The sequence below is a fragment of the Venturia canescens genome, chromosome 2 (genome assembly GCF_019457755.1).
Source record: "Venturia canescens isolate UGA chromosome 2, ASM1945775v1, whole genome shotgun sequence".
In the NCBI taxonomy this organism is placed as follows: Eukaryota; Metazoa; Arthropoda; class Insecta; order Hymenoptera; family Ichneumonidae; genus Venturia; species Venturia canescens.
Window position 1 is genome coordinate 20549198 of NC_057422.1, and position 19318 is coordinate 20568515.

At 38.5% G+C, this 19318-nt stretch overlaps 1 protein-coding gene across 2 annotated transcripts in view; it reads left to right on the forward strand.

Annotated features, from left to right (window-relative positions):
• Nucleotides 1-19318, forward strand: part of ed (echinoid) — a 288562-nt gene that overhangs the window by 242697 nt on the left and 26547 nt on the right. Inside the window, exon 1 of one of the 2 annotated variants that reach the window (XM_043410993.1) lies at nucleotides 14089-15109. The exons of the other annotated variant lie outside the window; for it this stretch is intronic. Within the exon in view, the coding sequence (XP_043266928.1) occupies nucleotides 15037-15109 (73 nt within the window). The 5' untranslated portion in view covers nucleotides 14089-15036. Of the gene's footprint in view, nucleotides 1-14088; nucleotides 15110-19318 lie in introns of those variants that run through there. 2 annotated transcript variants of the gene reach the window in all.

The window sequence follows — 19318 nt, forward strand, 5'->3', positions numbered from 1 at the left end:
TTTCAACCAGTATACTTGTTCACAATTTAAGGTATTTATTCTAACGGATTTCGTGCCTGAATCATTCGCTCACGATTACAATGAACTCAAATAAAAAACAGGATAAATCAAAGTTGACCAATATATGACAAAATATGCAATACAATCTCCGGGCGTCTAGTATGAGAGTTGTTTTCAAATGATCACGCCGCGAAATCGAAATTCGGGATTGCCGAATCGAATGTTAAAAATATATATGGATACGCGTGGATGCGCGGAGAATGAGTTTCGTATCGCACCAATCATTAATCACGATCTTGCTCTCTCTCTTTTTCTCGTACCTTTTTCTCTCTTCTCGCTTTCGCTGCCTCCAACTCTCGGGCATTCATTATTAATCTCATCGAACGCACCGATCCCTCGGTTTTCGTTATTCCCGCTTTTGCTCTCATTCTCCAGCTCCTTCTCTCATTGCACACACCCAAACGACCTCATATATACTGCTAACTATGCGTTCTCATCTATCTTCAGAAACGAAGCATTCATTTTCTGACCCGTGAAACTCCGCGATGAAAACAGAAAAAACAACCCTACGTTAAAAAAACTCGCTTTTTCTTCTGCATGATTCATACACTCGTCAAAACAGTATCATCAATCCATTCCCGATGCGGAAATAATTAGATGCCAAATTGCAAGACAGAAAGGAACCAAGGAAGCACAAAACGAATTTCTCTTCCTCTTTTCCTCTTGATAAACTTTCTAAGAATTATTCATAAAGTCAGGGGAAATCATCCAATCTCGAGTGTAGATACGCTGCATGTCTCATCTTGGTCTTTATTAAATTTACGTTATTTCGACTTCACGACTTTACGAAATTTACAATCGACGTTGAGTATTAACTCAATGTCCAATGTCAAGACGCTACCGCTTCTTTAGATAATGCTAATGGTTAATGAATTGCGAAGCGAAATCTCAGAGAATAGAAGGAAAAGCAATTTTTTTGGTAATTCTTCCATGAAATCTTGTAATTGAAATGAATCTTGATTTCGATGTATTCCAAGACAAATCTGAACAAAAATAATCAACGTTACCCTTAACGTCCCTTAACAAATAACTCTGTATAACGTTATCTTTTTCATAAAACAAAAAAGAGCGCCCCTTTTGTTGGAATCCTTTGCGTGTACAATGTCCCTATTTAACCATTTTTAAGAAAATTTCGAGCTTGAAAAAGCTTCTAAATGTGAAAACCTTCATTTTGCACTTCCAACTTGCGAGTATTTTGACAATGGTATAAAAGTTTATTTAGATCGAACAAACTTGATTTCAATCAAACCAAAATGTGTGGCCTCATAAACTCGATCTGAATAAAGGCTTTTTTTAAACCCGTTACACGAAAGTCGGTTAATTAGTCCGTGAAACCTCGATGGCAATCACGTCCATAGGACGAGTAGAAAGCACTGTAAAGCACGAAGAGAGGAAGAGAGAAAGAGAGGGAAAAAAGTGAGAAAGAAAGAAGTACACTGGGGCACTTGGGTACTTCTATACTCACAAACTCTGTACATAATACAACTAAAACCACCCTCTCGAAACACTCTCTCGTCCTCCGCACTTCAATGAAAACTTTTCTTTCTAGGATCTCATGCATCCATGCAGACACAAGTTCATATTTGTGTATCACATGTCATAGGATATAATTTTTTTTAGTTACAGTATAAATACATTTTGGTTTGATTGAAACATTGTCTTTACAGCTTGATTTCTGTCGAAGGGAAGGGCGTTAATCAGGTCCCAAAATAATGTGAGCTCAGGTGATTCAAACTGGACGACCAACTTTCATTTTGTCAATAACTAAATGACAAAATGAAAGTTATATTTTATCCATGACTTACTCAAGTTTTAAGAAAGTTCGATTAGATTTTATTATTCCAAGTTAATGAATTGAAAGTCTTAGCGTGAATCTTGTCGAACAGCGCTTAATTATGTGTGAAAAATTAGGAGAGGTTTCAGCGTCTGGTAATCGAGATATTAATTGTTGAAAATGAGGGTTAAACATGGGCTCTTAAGGAAGCTTTCAAAAAATTGCGAACTTGAACAATAAATATCTGAATTTTGAGACGGTGAATAATCGGCATATTCCGACAGAAGTTTCATAAGATACACTTGAACCTGCTCCTTAATAGAATTCACCTTTTTCCGAAATTCATTGTGATTAAGTGCCCCTCGCTATTTTTCTTCCCCATCCACGAATTCTCAAAAACAAATCTGAATTGTCTAGACATTTGGACTGGAAGATCAGCTCTGTCATCGTGACATTTGACTAATTTATTTGATTTCCTACTTCAGCTACGTATACATGTGATTTTATAGCTAAGCAATTAGAATCGTGGGAAAGCAATTGATAACTGGAATTAACGCGTCACAATATCATACGGAGGGTCGCGTGCACTTCAGCCATTACTTTTGAGTTTATGTTGCGAGAGGATGAAAAATGCAAATGGAAAATTGAGAAGTTTGTAATGTATATAATAAATATATACGTCTTAAGTATATGGTTCTTCGAACTATATATAATTCTATATGAATACATAGTCTTTTTGGAAAGGCGAGGATTTTCCAGACTCCCGCGCCTCACGAGCGTTAACGCGACTAAAAGATAGTTTGCCGTTAGAAGGCCGAGCTTTTCCATCCGATCTTCGTCCCGAGCTTGCGGCTCTAATCTTTGGCTTATATAACGCTCGTTCTTTTATTTTCTTCCTTCTCCTTTTGCCCCTTCGTCGATCTCTGCGAGTGAACGCTCGCCTTAATCCTCGGTGAGGTTCATTCTCTTTTCTCTCTTTCGTAACCGAAAAAACGATTCAAAACGCACCGCGGCGTGTATTAAACTTAATTACTTTCGCTAATCGTTGATCCTTCCTGAAGTGAATGCAAGAGAAAACTTAAAACTCGGAGAGTTCAACTTGAATCGCCTTTTCTTCCTGTTTTATCTTAAGTATTCGTTAAAACACTTTTATACGTCTTTTTGTTTCCACTCTCTTTGCTCCTGGATGGAAAATGTTTTCACTTTGATTGAATCAGTCAATATAACGATTTAATACCGGATAACGTGCTATTAAAATATCTTCGAAATTGATCAAACTTTTAGGTTCTTTCTACATGGAAATTGAGGCTGCATGAGTGGAAATATCTTTAATCTCACTCGTGAGCTAATATTGAAATTCGAATAATCTCGAATTATGGATCGTTAGCAGGCTGCAAAGGAGAAAAAACATTTTCAATTCACAATTTTTCGAAAATCACAATCAAAGAAATCACCAACATGAAGAATTTTTAACCTTCCGCACCGACACGAGGTTGTAACACGAAAAACGTATTCCCAATTCCACAAAGAATCTCATGCACGCCATATTGCTTGCCTATTGAAGAAACTTGAGACCCTCGAAATTCGGAAAGTATTCGATGAAGGGCCTCGAAGGGAATGGGGATCAGGTCTCTCTACGTATTTGTACCTTTGGCGCAAGGTGGGCGTCCCGATTCTACGCGTCGAAAGGCCTAAGAAACGCGACGGCAGATGGTCTAAAATTGGGATTCAGGTAGACGAGGAACCGATAGAAAACTTGAGCAACGGTTCCACGCCGCTCTCACAAAGTTGGTCGAATGCATGGTTGTTTCTTCGCCAAAAGGGACGCAGGTTTACGTTGCATAAAACAATAAAATGTTAAACTACCCCGACGCTGCGGATGGAAAACGATTTTCACTGTTCAAATACAAAGCCGGAAAGAACATCGTAATAAGTAATTTTTTAAATATTGTCTTTCAATCGAATTTTCATTTGCATTGCAATGTATGATCTTCTTCTTCGGCCGAGCATTAAACTTTAATCAAAATATTATTTTATTATACATAGAAAATCCTATAGTTGATGAACATGCATATAAGCATTGAATTTTGCTGGTCGTACGAGGTTCAGAAACGAGAGGAAAGAGGCTGCGGACGGTCGGCGGTGCTCTCGGTGTCCAAGCACCTGCTCGCTCCTCTCTCGATTCTTATACTTATTCTTCTCGTTTTTATACTTCTTCTTCTACTTCTCTCCGTCTTTCGTTCTTTTTCATCTCGTACCCAGGCCTGATGACCAGCAATTCGAGAAACTCGAGCACCGGACTGAAAAGATTTCTCTCCTTCTCTCTTTCTCGATTATAATGGCAGAGCTGCCTTGAACTCGAGCACTTAGGCTTCTCCTGTTTCGCTCGTGTTCCATGCACTATTTCGTAGGTTTCAGAGTCCAGCAGCAACAGCAGGGTTCAACTCCGCAAGCAAATAGTTTTTCTCTGCGATAAAGAACGAACGAGAAAGAAAGGGAGAGAGAGAGAGGAGGGAGGGGGGGGGGGGGGGGGGGTGTTTCCCACTTTTTCATATACTAGGGTGCATCCCGCGCGCTGAAGCGCGCGAGCGGTTTTCTGGTAGCGCTGAACCGCTCCTTTTATTGCGACAGCATCTTGAAGCCAACCTATTTCGGAGCAGTTCAATAAGAATAAACACGAGTACAGAGGGATGGCTCCATATTTTTCGATTTCTAGGCATATTCTTCTACTATTTTCGATGCTAGGTCGACAGCTCCACAATTTTCGATATCTACCCAAGTAAAAAATTACACCTTGGCTCCCCTCTGACTCCTAAGTGACTACTGTATGTCGAGTCTTTGGGTCCACGGTGTGGCTGATACTCAGCTACGGTTTGGCAAAAGTCTGGCGTTTCCAGATCACACTATCGATAGGTGTGTTTTTTCGAATTTTTGGAGCTTCCAAACATAATTTCAGTCCATTGCAGGCTCTTTGAACTCAAAAATCTGAGAGTTTTTTGAAGAAAAAAATATATTGACCTTGAATTTTGTCTTTGTCCTTGGATAATCGTTGACCGAGTCGATTTATCGAAAAGTGATATCGGTCGTCTTTTATAGAGCGTTGAATTCTCTACAAAAATATGCCAAGAACTTTTTGGTATCTTATGGGAAATCGACAAGAGCGATGCGCACTAACTTAATATTAATATTAAGGACTCATGTTTTAGCTGGTCTATTTTGATATTTAAACGAAACTTGTGAGCTTGGTTTCGAACGAAAATAAAAATTATTTTTTTTTTATCACCCCAATATCTAATATTTTTCTATATGTAAGCTGTCTGTCACTTTTTGTGATTCAAAGAAGAGGAAATTTTTCTATTATAGAATTCTGCCTTTCATTCAATATTACGGATATGTTTAATTACACAGGCACACAAAATAAAAAAGTTGGATGTGCGGCGGATACCGTAATACTTTTCCTACGTATTTTTAACTATCAAACCAATATTCGAGGTTAAAATTCAGATCCTGTGTACCATTTTTTCGATAACTTCAAAAAATAATGTAAATAGCCCATTATTCTCATTAAGCGTCATCTAGATCGCTATTTTAATCTATTTTAATCTTATTGTATTTATTTTTCATTTACATTAACACTTTGAGGGAAGGTACATATATGTACCACGTTCTTTCTCAAGTTTTTTCCTTTTTCTCGTTGTATTTTGCAATACATTTATACTTTTAAGTACTTTATAGATTCTTCAGGGCTCATATATTATGAGATACTTATGAGAAAAAATAATTTAAATATAAAATACATGTTTTTTTTTCAAAACAAATTGGGTTATTCTTAAAAGGAGTCTCCAAGTGCTTAAAATTTGTTTTACCTGTACTTGATATTGAGTACCATCATTTTTTTTAAGTTTTTTCCGCACGCTCGAATTTTCAAAAAAATTCTTCAAATTTTCCAAAATTCAAACTTGATCTAACAGTCTCCATATTACGTCCGCCATCTTAAATTTTTCAATCCTGATACAAGAATCGTAATTAACGATCCCAAAAAGCGTTAGATTGTCTATCAGTTTTGAAAAAATTTCAATAGAAAAGTGTTCCCTTCAATGAGTTAATGATGTTTGCACTTTTTCAACTTTTATTTGTCATTGGCAGGAATTTCTAGAAATAACGTCTCACGTTCTTCTTTCTTACCGTATTGTCGAAATTTTTTTTTTTTCTCTTCAAAGAACATCTTTCAATTTCCAGTATCATAAAATACGACGCCTATCCTAATTTCAGCCCTTTAGAATATTTTTTAGAGGTCGCTCATCGCGATTCTCTATTTCCCATTTAAATAATCCGGGAAGCACATCACTGGCGACTTTTAAATTTTGCAACTCGTGGACCGGTCAATGTAAGATAATTCCCACAACAGGTGTTTGTAGAAAATCGAGTGCTCTATAAAAAAGGTCTCTTGCCACTTTTTCAGCGAAACTGTTAGATTTATCACGATACGTTATAGGAACTTTTTTGAAGATCACGTCATTCTTACAAAAATTATCTCATAAAAAAATTCAGATTGTCATAAATTAATAATTTACTGTATTCCGAATTCATTGTTTGGAGGGGAATGACTTTTTTCATTGAGTGGGGTCATCTTGACAGCATGCATTATTGAAAATCTGCAAGCGTACATATAGAAATGAATAAACATAACAAACGCCCATATGAAAAAAAGAATGTTCATTTCAGATTTTTTTTTAACAATCTGGGAAACGTTGGCGGTGTTCTTGAACAACCTTCATAAAATGCTGCAATTGTTCCTCATGATTCATTAAACAATGATTATATCGTTCTATTGACGCAATACTACACTCTGCAACACCGTTCACCACCCTCAGATTTGTAAAAAAATTCCACATTCTCTTTATATCTTTGTGGTTAGACCACAGTGAAATATCGACTCCCAGGAAGTCGTGGGGTACATGAAAGTTTTGAAAAATGTCAGCGAATCTTTAGATACAAACTCACTTAAATCCTTCCTTAAACTTTTTTCTAATAAATCAGAACAAAGCAAAGTCAACCGAAGCGAACGCGTAAAGTGAAGTGGAGTGAAGTAAGCAATAAGTCTTTCCGTTCCGCCGATAACATAGGACCTACATTTACGGTGTAGCTCCAGGCGATTTTTTTAATAATAAAAAAAATTATTTGACAGAGAATTAAAAAAATTCTAACGTCTTTTAGAATCTCCATCCATAGTAAACATTACAAAGTATTTCCAAATAATAAACGCCATTCGCCTTCAAACAATGAGTTCGGAAAGCAGAAAATTATTAATTTCTGACAATCTGAATTTTTTTTGAGATAATTTCGATGAGAATGACGTGATTTTTAAAAAAGTTCTTGCAATGTATTCTGATGAATCTAACAGCTTCGCTGGAAAAGTAGCAAAAGTTAAAAATCTACTATCGGTTCAACTTTGACAGTGAATAACTGTTGAAAGAGAATATTTATTACCAAATGATAAGAGATTTTTTTTATAGAGCGTTCGATTTCCTACAAAAACCTGTTTTGGGAATGATCAGACATGGACCAGTCTGCAGGTTGCAAAATTCCAAAGTCGCCAGCGATGTGCTCCCCGGGTTATTTACATGGGAAACAGAGAGAATCGGGATGAGCGACCTCTAAAAAATATTTTAAAGGGCTGAAATTTGGACAGGCATCATATTTTATGACACTGGAACAATTGAAGGATGTTCTTTGAAGACAAAAAACAATTTTTTTATTGACACACCCTAATGTCTGTAAATCGACAAATATGGGGCCGTCGATCTAGACATCGAAAACCGTACAGAAATATACCTGGACATAAAAAACTATGGAGCTGCCGACCTAGACATTGAAAACCGTAGAGTTTATCTGGACATCAAAAGCTCTGGAGCCGTCAACCTAGATAGCGAAAACTATGAAGAAATATACCTGGACATCGAAAACCATAGAAAAATATACGTACAATGGAGTTGTCGGCCTAGAGATCGAAAACCGTACAGAAATATACCTAGACATCAAAAACTATGGAGCCGTCGACCTAGACGTCGAAAACCATGAAGAAATATACCTAGACATTGAGAACTATCAAGCTGTCGACCTAGACGTCCAGAACCGTAGAGAAATGTATCTAGACATCGAGAACTATCAAGCCGTCGACCTATACCAAGAAAACCATGGAGCCATCGACCTAGACATCAAAAACTTTGCAGCCGTCGACCTGGATAACGAAAACTATGGGGAAATATACCTGGTCATCGAAAACTATGAAACCGTCGTTCTAGATAGCAGAAACTATAAACAAATATACCTCGACATCGAAACCTACGGAGTCCTTAACCTAGATAGCAAAAGATATGAAAAAATATACCTAGGCATCGAAAACTATGAAGCTGTCGACCTAGACATCGGAAACTGTAGAGAAATATACCTAGGCATCGAAAGTTATGGAGCCGTTAACCTAGATAGCGAAAACTATGGGGAAATATACCTAGACATCAAAAACTATGGAGCCGTCGATCTAGACATCAAAAACTATGGAGCCGTCGACCTAGACATCAAAAACTTTGCCGCCGTCGACCTCGATAGCAAAAACTATGAAGAAATATATCTAGACATCAAAAACTATGAAGCCGTCGGCCTAGACATCGAAAACTATGGAAAATTATACCTGGACATCGAAAACTGTGGAGCCATCAATCTAGATAGCGAAAACTATGGGGAAATATACCTAGACATTAAAAACTATGGAGCCGTCGACCTACACTTCGAAAACCATGGAGCCGTCGATCTAGACATCAAAAACTTTGCCGCCGTCGACCTCGATAGCAAAAACTATGAAGAAATATATCTAGACATCAAAAACTATGAAGCCGTCGGCCTAGACATCGAAAACTATGGAACCGTCGACCTCCTAGACCTCGAAAACCATGGAGCCGTCGACCTAGATATCAAAAACTTTGCCGCCGTCGACCTAGACATCGAAAACCATGAAGAAATATACCTAGGCATCGAAAACTGTGTGAAAACTGTATGAAAACATACCTAAACATCGAAAACTGTGGAGAAGTATACCTGGACATCTGAAACCATGGAGAAATACACCTAGATATCGGAAACTATGGAGTTGTCGACCTAGACATCGAAAACCTTGGAGGAATATACCTAGGCATCAAATAACATGGAGAAATACACCTGGACATCGAAAACTATGAAGCCGTCGACCTAGACATCGAAAACCGTTGAGAAATATACCTAGACATCAAAAGTTATGGAGCCGTCAACCTCGATAGCGGAAACTATGAAAAAATATATCTAGACATAAAAAACCAAGGAGAAATATACCTAGACATCGAGAACTATGGAGAAATGTACCTAGATATCGAGACCTATCAAACCTAGGCATTGATAACTATGGAGAAATATACGCAGACATTAAAAACTATGGAGCCGTCGACCTAGAGGTCGTAAATCACGTACAAATATACCTAGACATTGAAAACTATGGAGCCGTCGACCTAGACGTCGTAAACCACGTAAAAATATACCTAGACATAAAAAACTATGGAGTCGTCGACCTGGATGTTAAAAACTATGGAGAAATGTACCTAGACATCGAAACCCAAAGAAAAATATACCTAGACATTGAAAACTATGGAGCCATCGACCTAGACTTCAAAAACCTTGGAGAAATATACCTAGACATCGAAAACTATGGAGCCGTTGACCTAGACGTCGTAAACCACGTAAAAATATACCTAGACATAAAAAACTATGGAGTCGTCGACCTGGATGTTAAAAACTATGGAGAAATGTACCTAGACATCGAAAACCAAAGAAAAATATACCTAGACATTTAAAACTATGGAGCCGTCGACCTAGACATCAAAAACCTTGGAGAAATATACCTAGACATCGAAAACTATGGAACCGTCGACCTAGACATCAAAAACCTTGGAGAAATATACCTAGACATTGAAAACTATGGAGCCGTCGACCTAGATAGTGGAATCTGGAGCCGTCGACGTAGACAGGAAGTAGAAACGTCATCCTGGGCATCGAAAAACATGAAGTCGTCAACCTAGACAACAGAAGCCATGTAGTTGTTGTCGATCTGGGCATAAAAAATCACTATTAAGTCGACCTGGATTTTGACTACCACAAACCGTCGACCTCGTCACTGAAATTTGTAAAATTAACACGAAATTTCGGACCTTGAGAAAATTCGTATATTTTCATAATCATCCTACGATAAATCTATTACCATTCGAAGTACGAAATAAAAAGCAATTCGCATTTCAATTCAATGTAAATATTATTTCCTATTTTCGTGCTGAAAAAAACTGGAGCCTGAAAAACATGGGTTATGTTATTTTACACTCGAATACGAATACTTTTTTATTTGAATGTGCTGTTTCTCTGTGGGCCATGTAATTAAACGCTGTTGGTTGATATAATCAACTGCGCATACACGAACTGTCAATCTGACAGTTGAAACTATCAAACTAAGAGCAGGACTTTAAATTCGAGATTTCAAAGCGACCAATCACAGCACGAATAAAGAGGCTTCAAGAGTTCGATATTTCGATATAATTCGATACATTTCGAGCTCATGAACTTTTTATTAGAGGACAAGCGAGATTTTACGGGCGTAGCCCAGCAATTGTTTTTTTCCATTTGAGCCCATAACGGGCTTTTTTGCTATTCGTCGATCAGTCACGGGATAGAAAAACGTTTGAACACATAAAAGAAGATGAGTCGTCCGTTGCATTCCATAAAGTTGAAAAAAAGGCAATAACTGGAATTATTTATTTCAAATACAATTTTGGAAACAGCGAGTTACAGATCCGCGGAGCGTTAAAGCAGAAAAAAATTTCAGTTGAATAACTTTTCGGCAAATTTTTAATTCCCAACGGGTCACAACTCACGCGATGAGAGAATAAAAAATTTGAATACTTTTCCGAAATCACTAAAGTTTAACTACAGTTGTTACAATAAATATTCTGCCTTCCCTATTTAAATTGAATTTTTAACTTTTATTCAACTCTCTGCAGCCACGTACGACATATTTTGGCAATCAACATTTTCACAAATATTCCCAAGTACAATTGATAGCGCATAAGCGAAGCGTCCATTGCAAACGAAGGCTACGTGCGATTTTTTTGAATAATTTTTTTTTTATTTTTTTTTTTTTAAATACGAGGTTCATGCAAAAATTGACCGACGTACCCATCAAGAAATATCCTTATATAAATTTACACGCGCGTATATGCATGTACACTCATCGTAAGAGACGAAAGTACGCGGCAGGTGCTGGTCGAGACTCTCCAGAGTTGTCTCTCCTCCTCTTTCTCGAGCCTGTTTCGTGCTTTCTCATCCTACATCGACGTGGTCATTCTGCTCCCTCCCTCACAGATAAATCGTTGACCACGTTTGCTAGTCCCGGACCTCTGATTTTTTTCTTTTTTCGCGCGCATGTGTATGTAATTTTTATTCCTTTCTTCGCATTTTACGCAAAAAGAGGCACGTGCGCTTGCAGATAGATGCTTGTTCTCATACCGAGCTTTCTTTTGGTTGAATAAAATATATGGCGTAGCGGTCGAACCAACAGCAACAACATTTCCAATACATTTCGATGCGTTCGATCGAATAAATTCACCAGATTTACACATTTTTATTAACCTGATGGAGCAATTTGGCTGAAAAATTTCTGGAATATTTCATTGAATATCGATAACATTTCGGAAGTTGCCCACCCTTGCAACGAATACAGCGTTGCGTTTATGAAAATCGGTGTAAAACCATAGCAACGGAATCATTTTTCGAGCCGCGAACACACTTCGAAAAATACGAAAAAAAATGAACATCGACGAACGGCGCATTTGCAATTTTTAATGAAAAGGCAAACAACGAAATTTTCCGCTCATTCGTATTTATTTGACAGCTTCAACGTGCTCCTCCCTAAATTTATTCAACGTTGCAATTTTCACTAGCAGAAGAGATAGACAGGGGAAGGGAAAGACAGACAGAAAGAAAACGAGAGAGAGAGAGAGAGAGAGAGAGAGAGAGAGAGAGAGAGAGAGAGAGCTCTTAATTAGGAGCTGCGGAGAGGATCGGGCGTGATATACTCTCGCAAACGAAAGCCTTTAATTTCTCCATTCGTCAAGCGCGAGGTTCGTGCAACGTTGCACCTGCTCGATTGCAGTTCAACAGCAAATTACGAACATATACATATATATATTCATGAGTTTATATCTTCGCATCGCTCTGCACAGCAGTGTGTTATGTCCACACACATATCGACGACGAGATTGAAGAGAATGGATTGAGGCTGCACGTAACCGCACCAGCTATTCCGGCTCGCATTTTTATTTTTGTAGCTCGCGCACATACCGTAGGCGTATTTAAAAATATCTCGATGTCAATGAGTTCTATAAAAAGTAGTACGTTGACGACATGCTGAAAATGTTTCATTATTTCGATGGTCATTAAACATGTGCAAGAAAATATTTGTTAATTATTTTTAATTAGTATTTTATGATATATTTAGTGAACCAATGGATACCGGTTATGTAACTTCTCATGCGGGTTTTTTTTTTATTGACTCCTCGTCGTTAAAACGAATTACTGATAAAATGTCAAATTATCATATGAAATAAAATTTTCACTGCACGAACCATTTTTCATCATCATCCAATTTACAAGTGACCTGATTTCCCTTCGATTCTCTTATTTATACGTTCCAATAACGTATAAACCAGAATAGAAAGCTTTTTCGAGAAACGATGAGCAATATCGAAATATCTCGAAAATGGCAGTTCCTTCGAGGAGCAGGAAGTGAGCCAGACTTCATGAGGAGGGTAGCTTCTTAAAACGAGAAATCTTCGAGGGCTGCTCTGCACATCGGCCGGCTGTGCATTAATCCATATGCGTAGTCGAACTGAAATATAACACCGCTCCCCGAAGTTTTTCGATAGTAAAAAAATTCAAACTCGTACTATAAATGTGTATATCGATCAATATAATGTACCTACGCATCGTTCGAAACAAAAGGGCGTAATGTAAATTTTGTAAGGTATAAATTCTCGTGGTTTATGGTGTTCCATGTGCCCATCCCCGATACCCATCGAACAGTGAAAACATTGGGTACTCCCCATGGTCCGTGTCCCGGCTGGCCCAGCGGAGAAAGAACCACCTGCCACAAAGGATCGGAGGGGACAAAACAGCCTGCCACTCTCTTTCTCCCTCTCCCTTCCTCGGCCCTTATTTCAGATTCCTAACCACGGTGGCAGCACCCTTCGACGTTTCGGAGTACAATGCCACGCGTGTGGAGGAAGAACGACGAGGCTTTGGTAATGCGCATAAAAATGTTTAGTTTTCGGAAAATATGATTAAAAATCTATTGAAACGTGAACTTTTCAAAAGGGAGCATCGAAAGGATCATTTTATTAAGTTATAAAATGAATGAATGAGTTTGATCATTTGGATAAATTGTTTCATTGATACATTTGTAGCGGTTTCCATACACGATGGTCGAACTTGGAGTATTCGTATTACATTTTCGAATTTGTTTACCGAGTATCTTCAATATTATATCAGCTCAAATCTTTCTCGATCAAGGATAATTAGTTTGTAATGCAATTGCTCCGAAGTCTCACAACAGAGGGCTCAGGAGAGGGGAACAGTTCAACTCGTTTGACCGAGTTCAGGACGAGGCAATTTACGATAAAACTTGAAAGTTGATGGTTAGGATGAGCCAAACAATTTCACGAACCCCTCCTTTTGCTTTCGCGTCGTGTCAATGAGTTGTGGAGAATGAAAAAGGCGCCCTTGGACGTTTTTCTTTTTATGCAGACACGCACCCCTTCGGGGTGCAGACGAGGGTGTCCGGGAGAATGCAGCTCTTGCACAGACCGTTTGTCCATGCAGTCGTCGGTCGCGGCACGAGGCAGCAAAAAGTGGCGGGGGTGCGTAAAAGGTAGAGCAAGAGAGAGAGAGTAAATCTTGTCAGGGGAAGGAGGAAGTGGTGGGGTCGAGTGGTCGAGAGAGGGAGGAGAAAAAGAGGAAATTCCGAATACGAGAAGGAAGCGGTAAAGGTCTATAGCAGCGAACAAGCGGGAGGGGAAGCCGGGATCTCGAAAAGTAGGGGGTGAGAGAAAGAGAGATCGCGTCGAGTCTAGTGGAGGGGGATTCCAGTGGGGTTACGCGTCCCGACGCTCAGTTGCCGTGCGACCGTTGAAAGGCGCGCTTGTGACTTGTGCAAAAGTGTCGAACGTTCGTATCTGAAAAAGAAAAAAATCGGCAATCATGAGACACCATATTCGATGAAGCATCTCAGCGTTTTTTATCAACTTTTATCTGGCTTCGTTGGCGTTGTTATTAATCATAATATAGGTGAACTTGTTGCAATTTTTTAAAATCAATTCGTTAACCCGACGAAAAGTGCGCTCTTGAAAACCGATCGTGATCAGTGATCGCCTTTTCTTCGCTCCATTTCAAGTATAGTGCGCAACAATTTCCTGTGTATTCGACGCCGGACATTTATTTTGTGCGACGAATATAAAATACGAAGGGTTCTTTCGAAACGCGCCAATTACCAAGAATAATCTTTCATAACGTATTTTATTTATCGATACTTTCGGATTATTTAGTGCGTCGGTGAAAGGGATTACGCTCCGAAGCAGTGGTTCTGTGTTGTTCAGTCCCCGTATACGTGTCAGATAACAAGAAATCCGGCTTTCCTTCGGCTGAATTTCTACATTTTTATTCGTTTCCGGATCTGGTACTGCGGTCTGGAGTGCAACTTGTGAACGAATCGTCACCCCTCGTGCCAAAAATTTATGTGATCCGTGAATTTTTTGTTCGTTTTGTGATCTCTTCTCGCATTTCAATAATGATTTCAATTGTGTAAAGCAAAGATAAATATTTGAAAGAGTGGCGAAAAAAGTGCGGTCAAAACATCAAGATGTTACAAGCATCGAAGTAAATTAGCTCGCTCAAAAGAGCTCAGAAATATTCTTTCTAATAATCCACTGGATGATTGTTCTGATGAAAGTGCGACTCAATCCCGAGTGACGAAGTATTTTCCATTCGTAATACCTCTGGAAGGCAGATATTGTGTTGGATGAAGCTCTGCGACAGATAGTACTTACGGATTGGTCGCATCGACAAAATCTTACGATATGGATACCGTACGCGAGTCTCGGATTACTCGATCACTGAAGAATGCAGCCTGCCTGTTTTTTTTATGCGCCGGTGAGTTCGAGCGTCCAAATAAATTCCAAGTTACAGCGTAGTTTGAAAATTTGGGTCATACGACATCGAGAGAAAGTCTTGATTTCTTTTTATGGTTCATAACTTCTTGGTCATTTCGATGGAAAAATCATTTTTCGATAAAACTCGGAATTGGTGCTCATGAAGGTGGAATAACTTTTGAAAAAAATTGCAGACGCAATTGTGACACCGAGATGAAGTACGAAACCCACTTATTCCTTAAATTTTTTAATTGCACAATAAATTCTGTGGAATTATTCATTGACATTTAATGGAAAAAAAAAATCCACAAAATTTTTATCTTATTTACGAGATTCTCATGGATTATGTTTTTTGAAGAGCTCTGTAAAGTTCCATAATGTCACTTCCGGTGCATGCATCCTCCCTGCTAAGAAAGAGTGAGAAATAGCAAGAGGGACAAAAAGAGATTTCAAGCTTTAAGGATTACCGCGCAAAGAGTGTCGGAGCTCCCTTGCACATACGTTTTTCCCATGGGTAAAGAAAGTGGGAATGGAAAATCTTGAAAAAGTAGGGTTGATATATTCGAAACAGTGGGGTGAGGAGTAGTCCACTGGACGAAGTTTCCAATTGCCGTTCGGGACCCGAGCCCCGAAACCGCATCAATCCATTTTTCTATCGCGTTCTTTTTTTCCTCGTTAATTTCCAGATGGTTCGGGTTTCACGTGCACAAAAAAAGGTTCACTATTGCAAAAAAAAATGGTCTAAAAAAAGAGCCAAACTAAATAATTGATAGAGCATTGAGTGATGACCAGCACTACTTTTTCTGGTCAAATCGAAGCGCTTTCCCTGTCTGGCTTTCTCTCAAGTCCCCTTAAATTGAATCAAAAGAAATGGTCTCTTCTATCCGGAGCTGCCGAAAGTTCGTAGCCTGAAAAAAGTATCTAATTATGTGATGATGAATTCAATGAAATCAGAACCGTGCTGGCTACGATGAGATTGACAAAGGGGAATCAATTGGTCCCCATAAAACGGGTGATGGTTTGGAAAAAAAAAAACTCAAAGGACCAAACCATAATCCAAAATTTCAACACTTCTGCACCCGCATGCAGACTTTTGTATGTATTTTCATCCCATTCATTCAACAATTGTTTCGAAAAAATTACTTATATACCAAATTCGAAAAAATCTGTAAAATCGTAACGAGAATAAAACACCAATCGATATGCTTTACGAAAAAAAAAACATACGTTTCGAATCCACCACTGCGCGGGGAAGTTGATTGGGAAATACTGTGCAATTGAAGCGAAAGTGGGTTGATTTGAGTCGATCAGCTTCACGAGGCATCGATACGGAGAATATGCACGAGAGAGCAATATAATCGGAGCCACATGTGGCTTGATTCATGGCTAACGGCAAGGCGGAACTGTTGCACAAAATTCTATGGATTAAGCGCGATGGGAATTTTTCGTTGGTGTAGACGCCTCGAGAATTGGTGACTTTGACAAATCATCGGCATTATTTCTCGTCGAATTGTGACTGAACGGCTCTGGAAAAAAGAGTGTCAGGAAAAAGTACATTCTCAGAGGTGTCGAGCGAATTTCGGCGGCACGTACGTGGCATAATTACCCGCTCGGATTTTTGCCTCGTACGAAAAATTCGAAGCGACGTCACTCAATTTTCGAAGTGGAGATTTATTATTCATGATAATGGTCTGCTTTTCGTTACATCCAAAATGTCGTTACTGTACATTGTTATTTTGTTTTTTTATCATCGTTGTAGCTTTTGTCAACCAAGCAGCGTCAGCGATCTCACATTTCATCAAGAATTAAAAAATACTAAGCAAGTGACACTTTGCGTGACTACGTGATGCTCCAATTGCGACAGCACGACATGCGACTCGTACACGGATACACTTTCGTTACAAACACGTGCAGTAATAATGATTTGGACTTGAAACCGTCCACTCTCTTTTTCACCTTTCACCGAGTCCGCGTCAACTCGGTGTGCCTCTTTCGAAAGTCACCAAAACGTCATTGACGGTACAAATAAAAGGGGACTTTGTGTCTCATATTCCCTGCATCTACAAATTCAAAATGGTAATGAAATTTGCATCAGGGTCTCGCAGGAAACGATACAAATCGTTTGATCAAACTTTTTACGTGTTTCTCAAAATAATACGGTAGAAAGTAACTGTTCAACTGGTTGTATCGCGAGGGAAATGAACGGCGTGGAAATGACACAAAGCAAAGTAAAATCCATGCGTCTGAAAATGTTTTTGCAACACACCGCGGTATGTGCAAATTGCACAAAACCGCTATTGTTTCAATGCTCTTTCGAAATGACTTTACCCTCGTTATGTGGAAGAAAAAACTATGATTACCATGCATCTTTAGTCAGCGCATGAGAAAGTCGCGATATTCGTACGATGAAAAAAGAATTCTTTTTGCATGCCAATTAAAAAAGCGAAAAAACATCTAATTTATCGCAATCAGGAGTATTTGCCAATTAAACGGTTATCAGGAGGAAAAATAATAACAGCCGCGTGCGTTTTTCATGCATATTAAGAACTCGAATATCGCGCTTTATTCACGCGTTTCATTTTCGCATGAAAAACTCCGGGAGTTAACAAACATTTTTTCGCATTTTTTGCTCCCATCCTTAATGATGTCCATAGTAGAACGCTTTGGACGAATGAACGGTTTAATCCTACGGATTTTCAAAATTCTCTCTCCGCACCATCCCATAAACCATAACGGATTTCCTTTACTTCGAAACTTTACCCACACAAATACTTCGCGTTTTACCGTTTACATTACACTCGCATATATCTGCGCACGGTATCAATGTTACATAATCGTTTATCCACACACGTACGTTCGCCATTCGATACACACTTTTCCCAAACTATTACGATAGGCTCCAGGAATTTGACCTCGTCGAATAATGGCTATGCTAATGACATTAAAGAGTACACTCATGGTCTATTGTGTATATAAACACATGGATTATAAACATCCATTCAATTATAAATGCTCTTTTAATATACGCAGCAACAACCTTCGTAGCGCATGCTTGTGAAAACGAAAGTTTTTTTTTCGATTTTTTATGTAAAAATGGGAATAATTGGGACTCTTATAGTAATATATATTCAATCCGATGATCCTTGTACAGCTGCAATTATTTATTGCGACGGAGAATCATTTCCAATTGAAACGAACGTGTTCTTTATAAAAAATTACCTCAGAACCTCGATTTGGACAAATTTTTTCGAAATTTTCCTGACTTGAATAATGATCGCTGTTTTCATGACGCTGAAGTTTGCAACGTTGGAGTCCAGCGAAATGATTTAAAAAAACTCTCAAATAATTCTAGTAATTCTCCAATTTCGTTCCCCATTGAATTCGCAATTTGTAGTTTTTCAACCTGCACCGATACTTCGTGAAATAAACAAATTGGTGAATTACAAATGTTTTTTTTTTCCTTCATTTCGTTGGACTCCAACGTTGCAAACTTCAGCGTCGTCTGTATTCTCCTCAGGGCGGATTTTTATGAGAATCACCAAAATTATGCCAAAGTATCTCTCACGATTTAAAATGGCGTTCCTCCATGGCCTTACAATCGGATACGAATATTACACGGGACACTAAAAAACAATTTATTAGTTCAACACACCTACGCATGCAGATCTATATATAGAGAAGGAGAGAGGAACGAATAAAAAAGTATAATATCGCGTGAGAGGGCGGAGGGAAAGTCTGTGGCTCCGATCGTATTGAATATCCGAGAGCTCCACTGCAATAAATATGTGTGTATGTGTCACGACCGAATCGATCGCCTTTAAATCAAGGCCGTGAAAGTTACCGAGCACCGACACATGGACACATAACTCTGAGGTTTCAAGCATAAACTGCAATACAATAAAGTATTGTGTTTGCAAACAATATTTACATGCACATTTTATGGCACAGAAGTATTCGACGGAGAAAAGAATCAACAATGTGATGCAATTCTTATCGTTAATTCTCAGCGTGATTCCTTAATTACTTGCATAACTATTGAAAATCGTTTTAAGGAGGGTGGCTACCGACGATACAATGTTGCCATGCTAAACCATGTTAAATACATTAAAAATTTCAAAATGATAAGAATTTAATAAAATTTGGTGAACATATTCTTTAGGGCCAAATTTGACAATACAAATTTTTTAAGATTTTTCTTCTGTACAGTTAT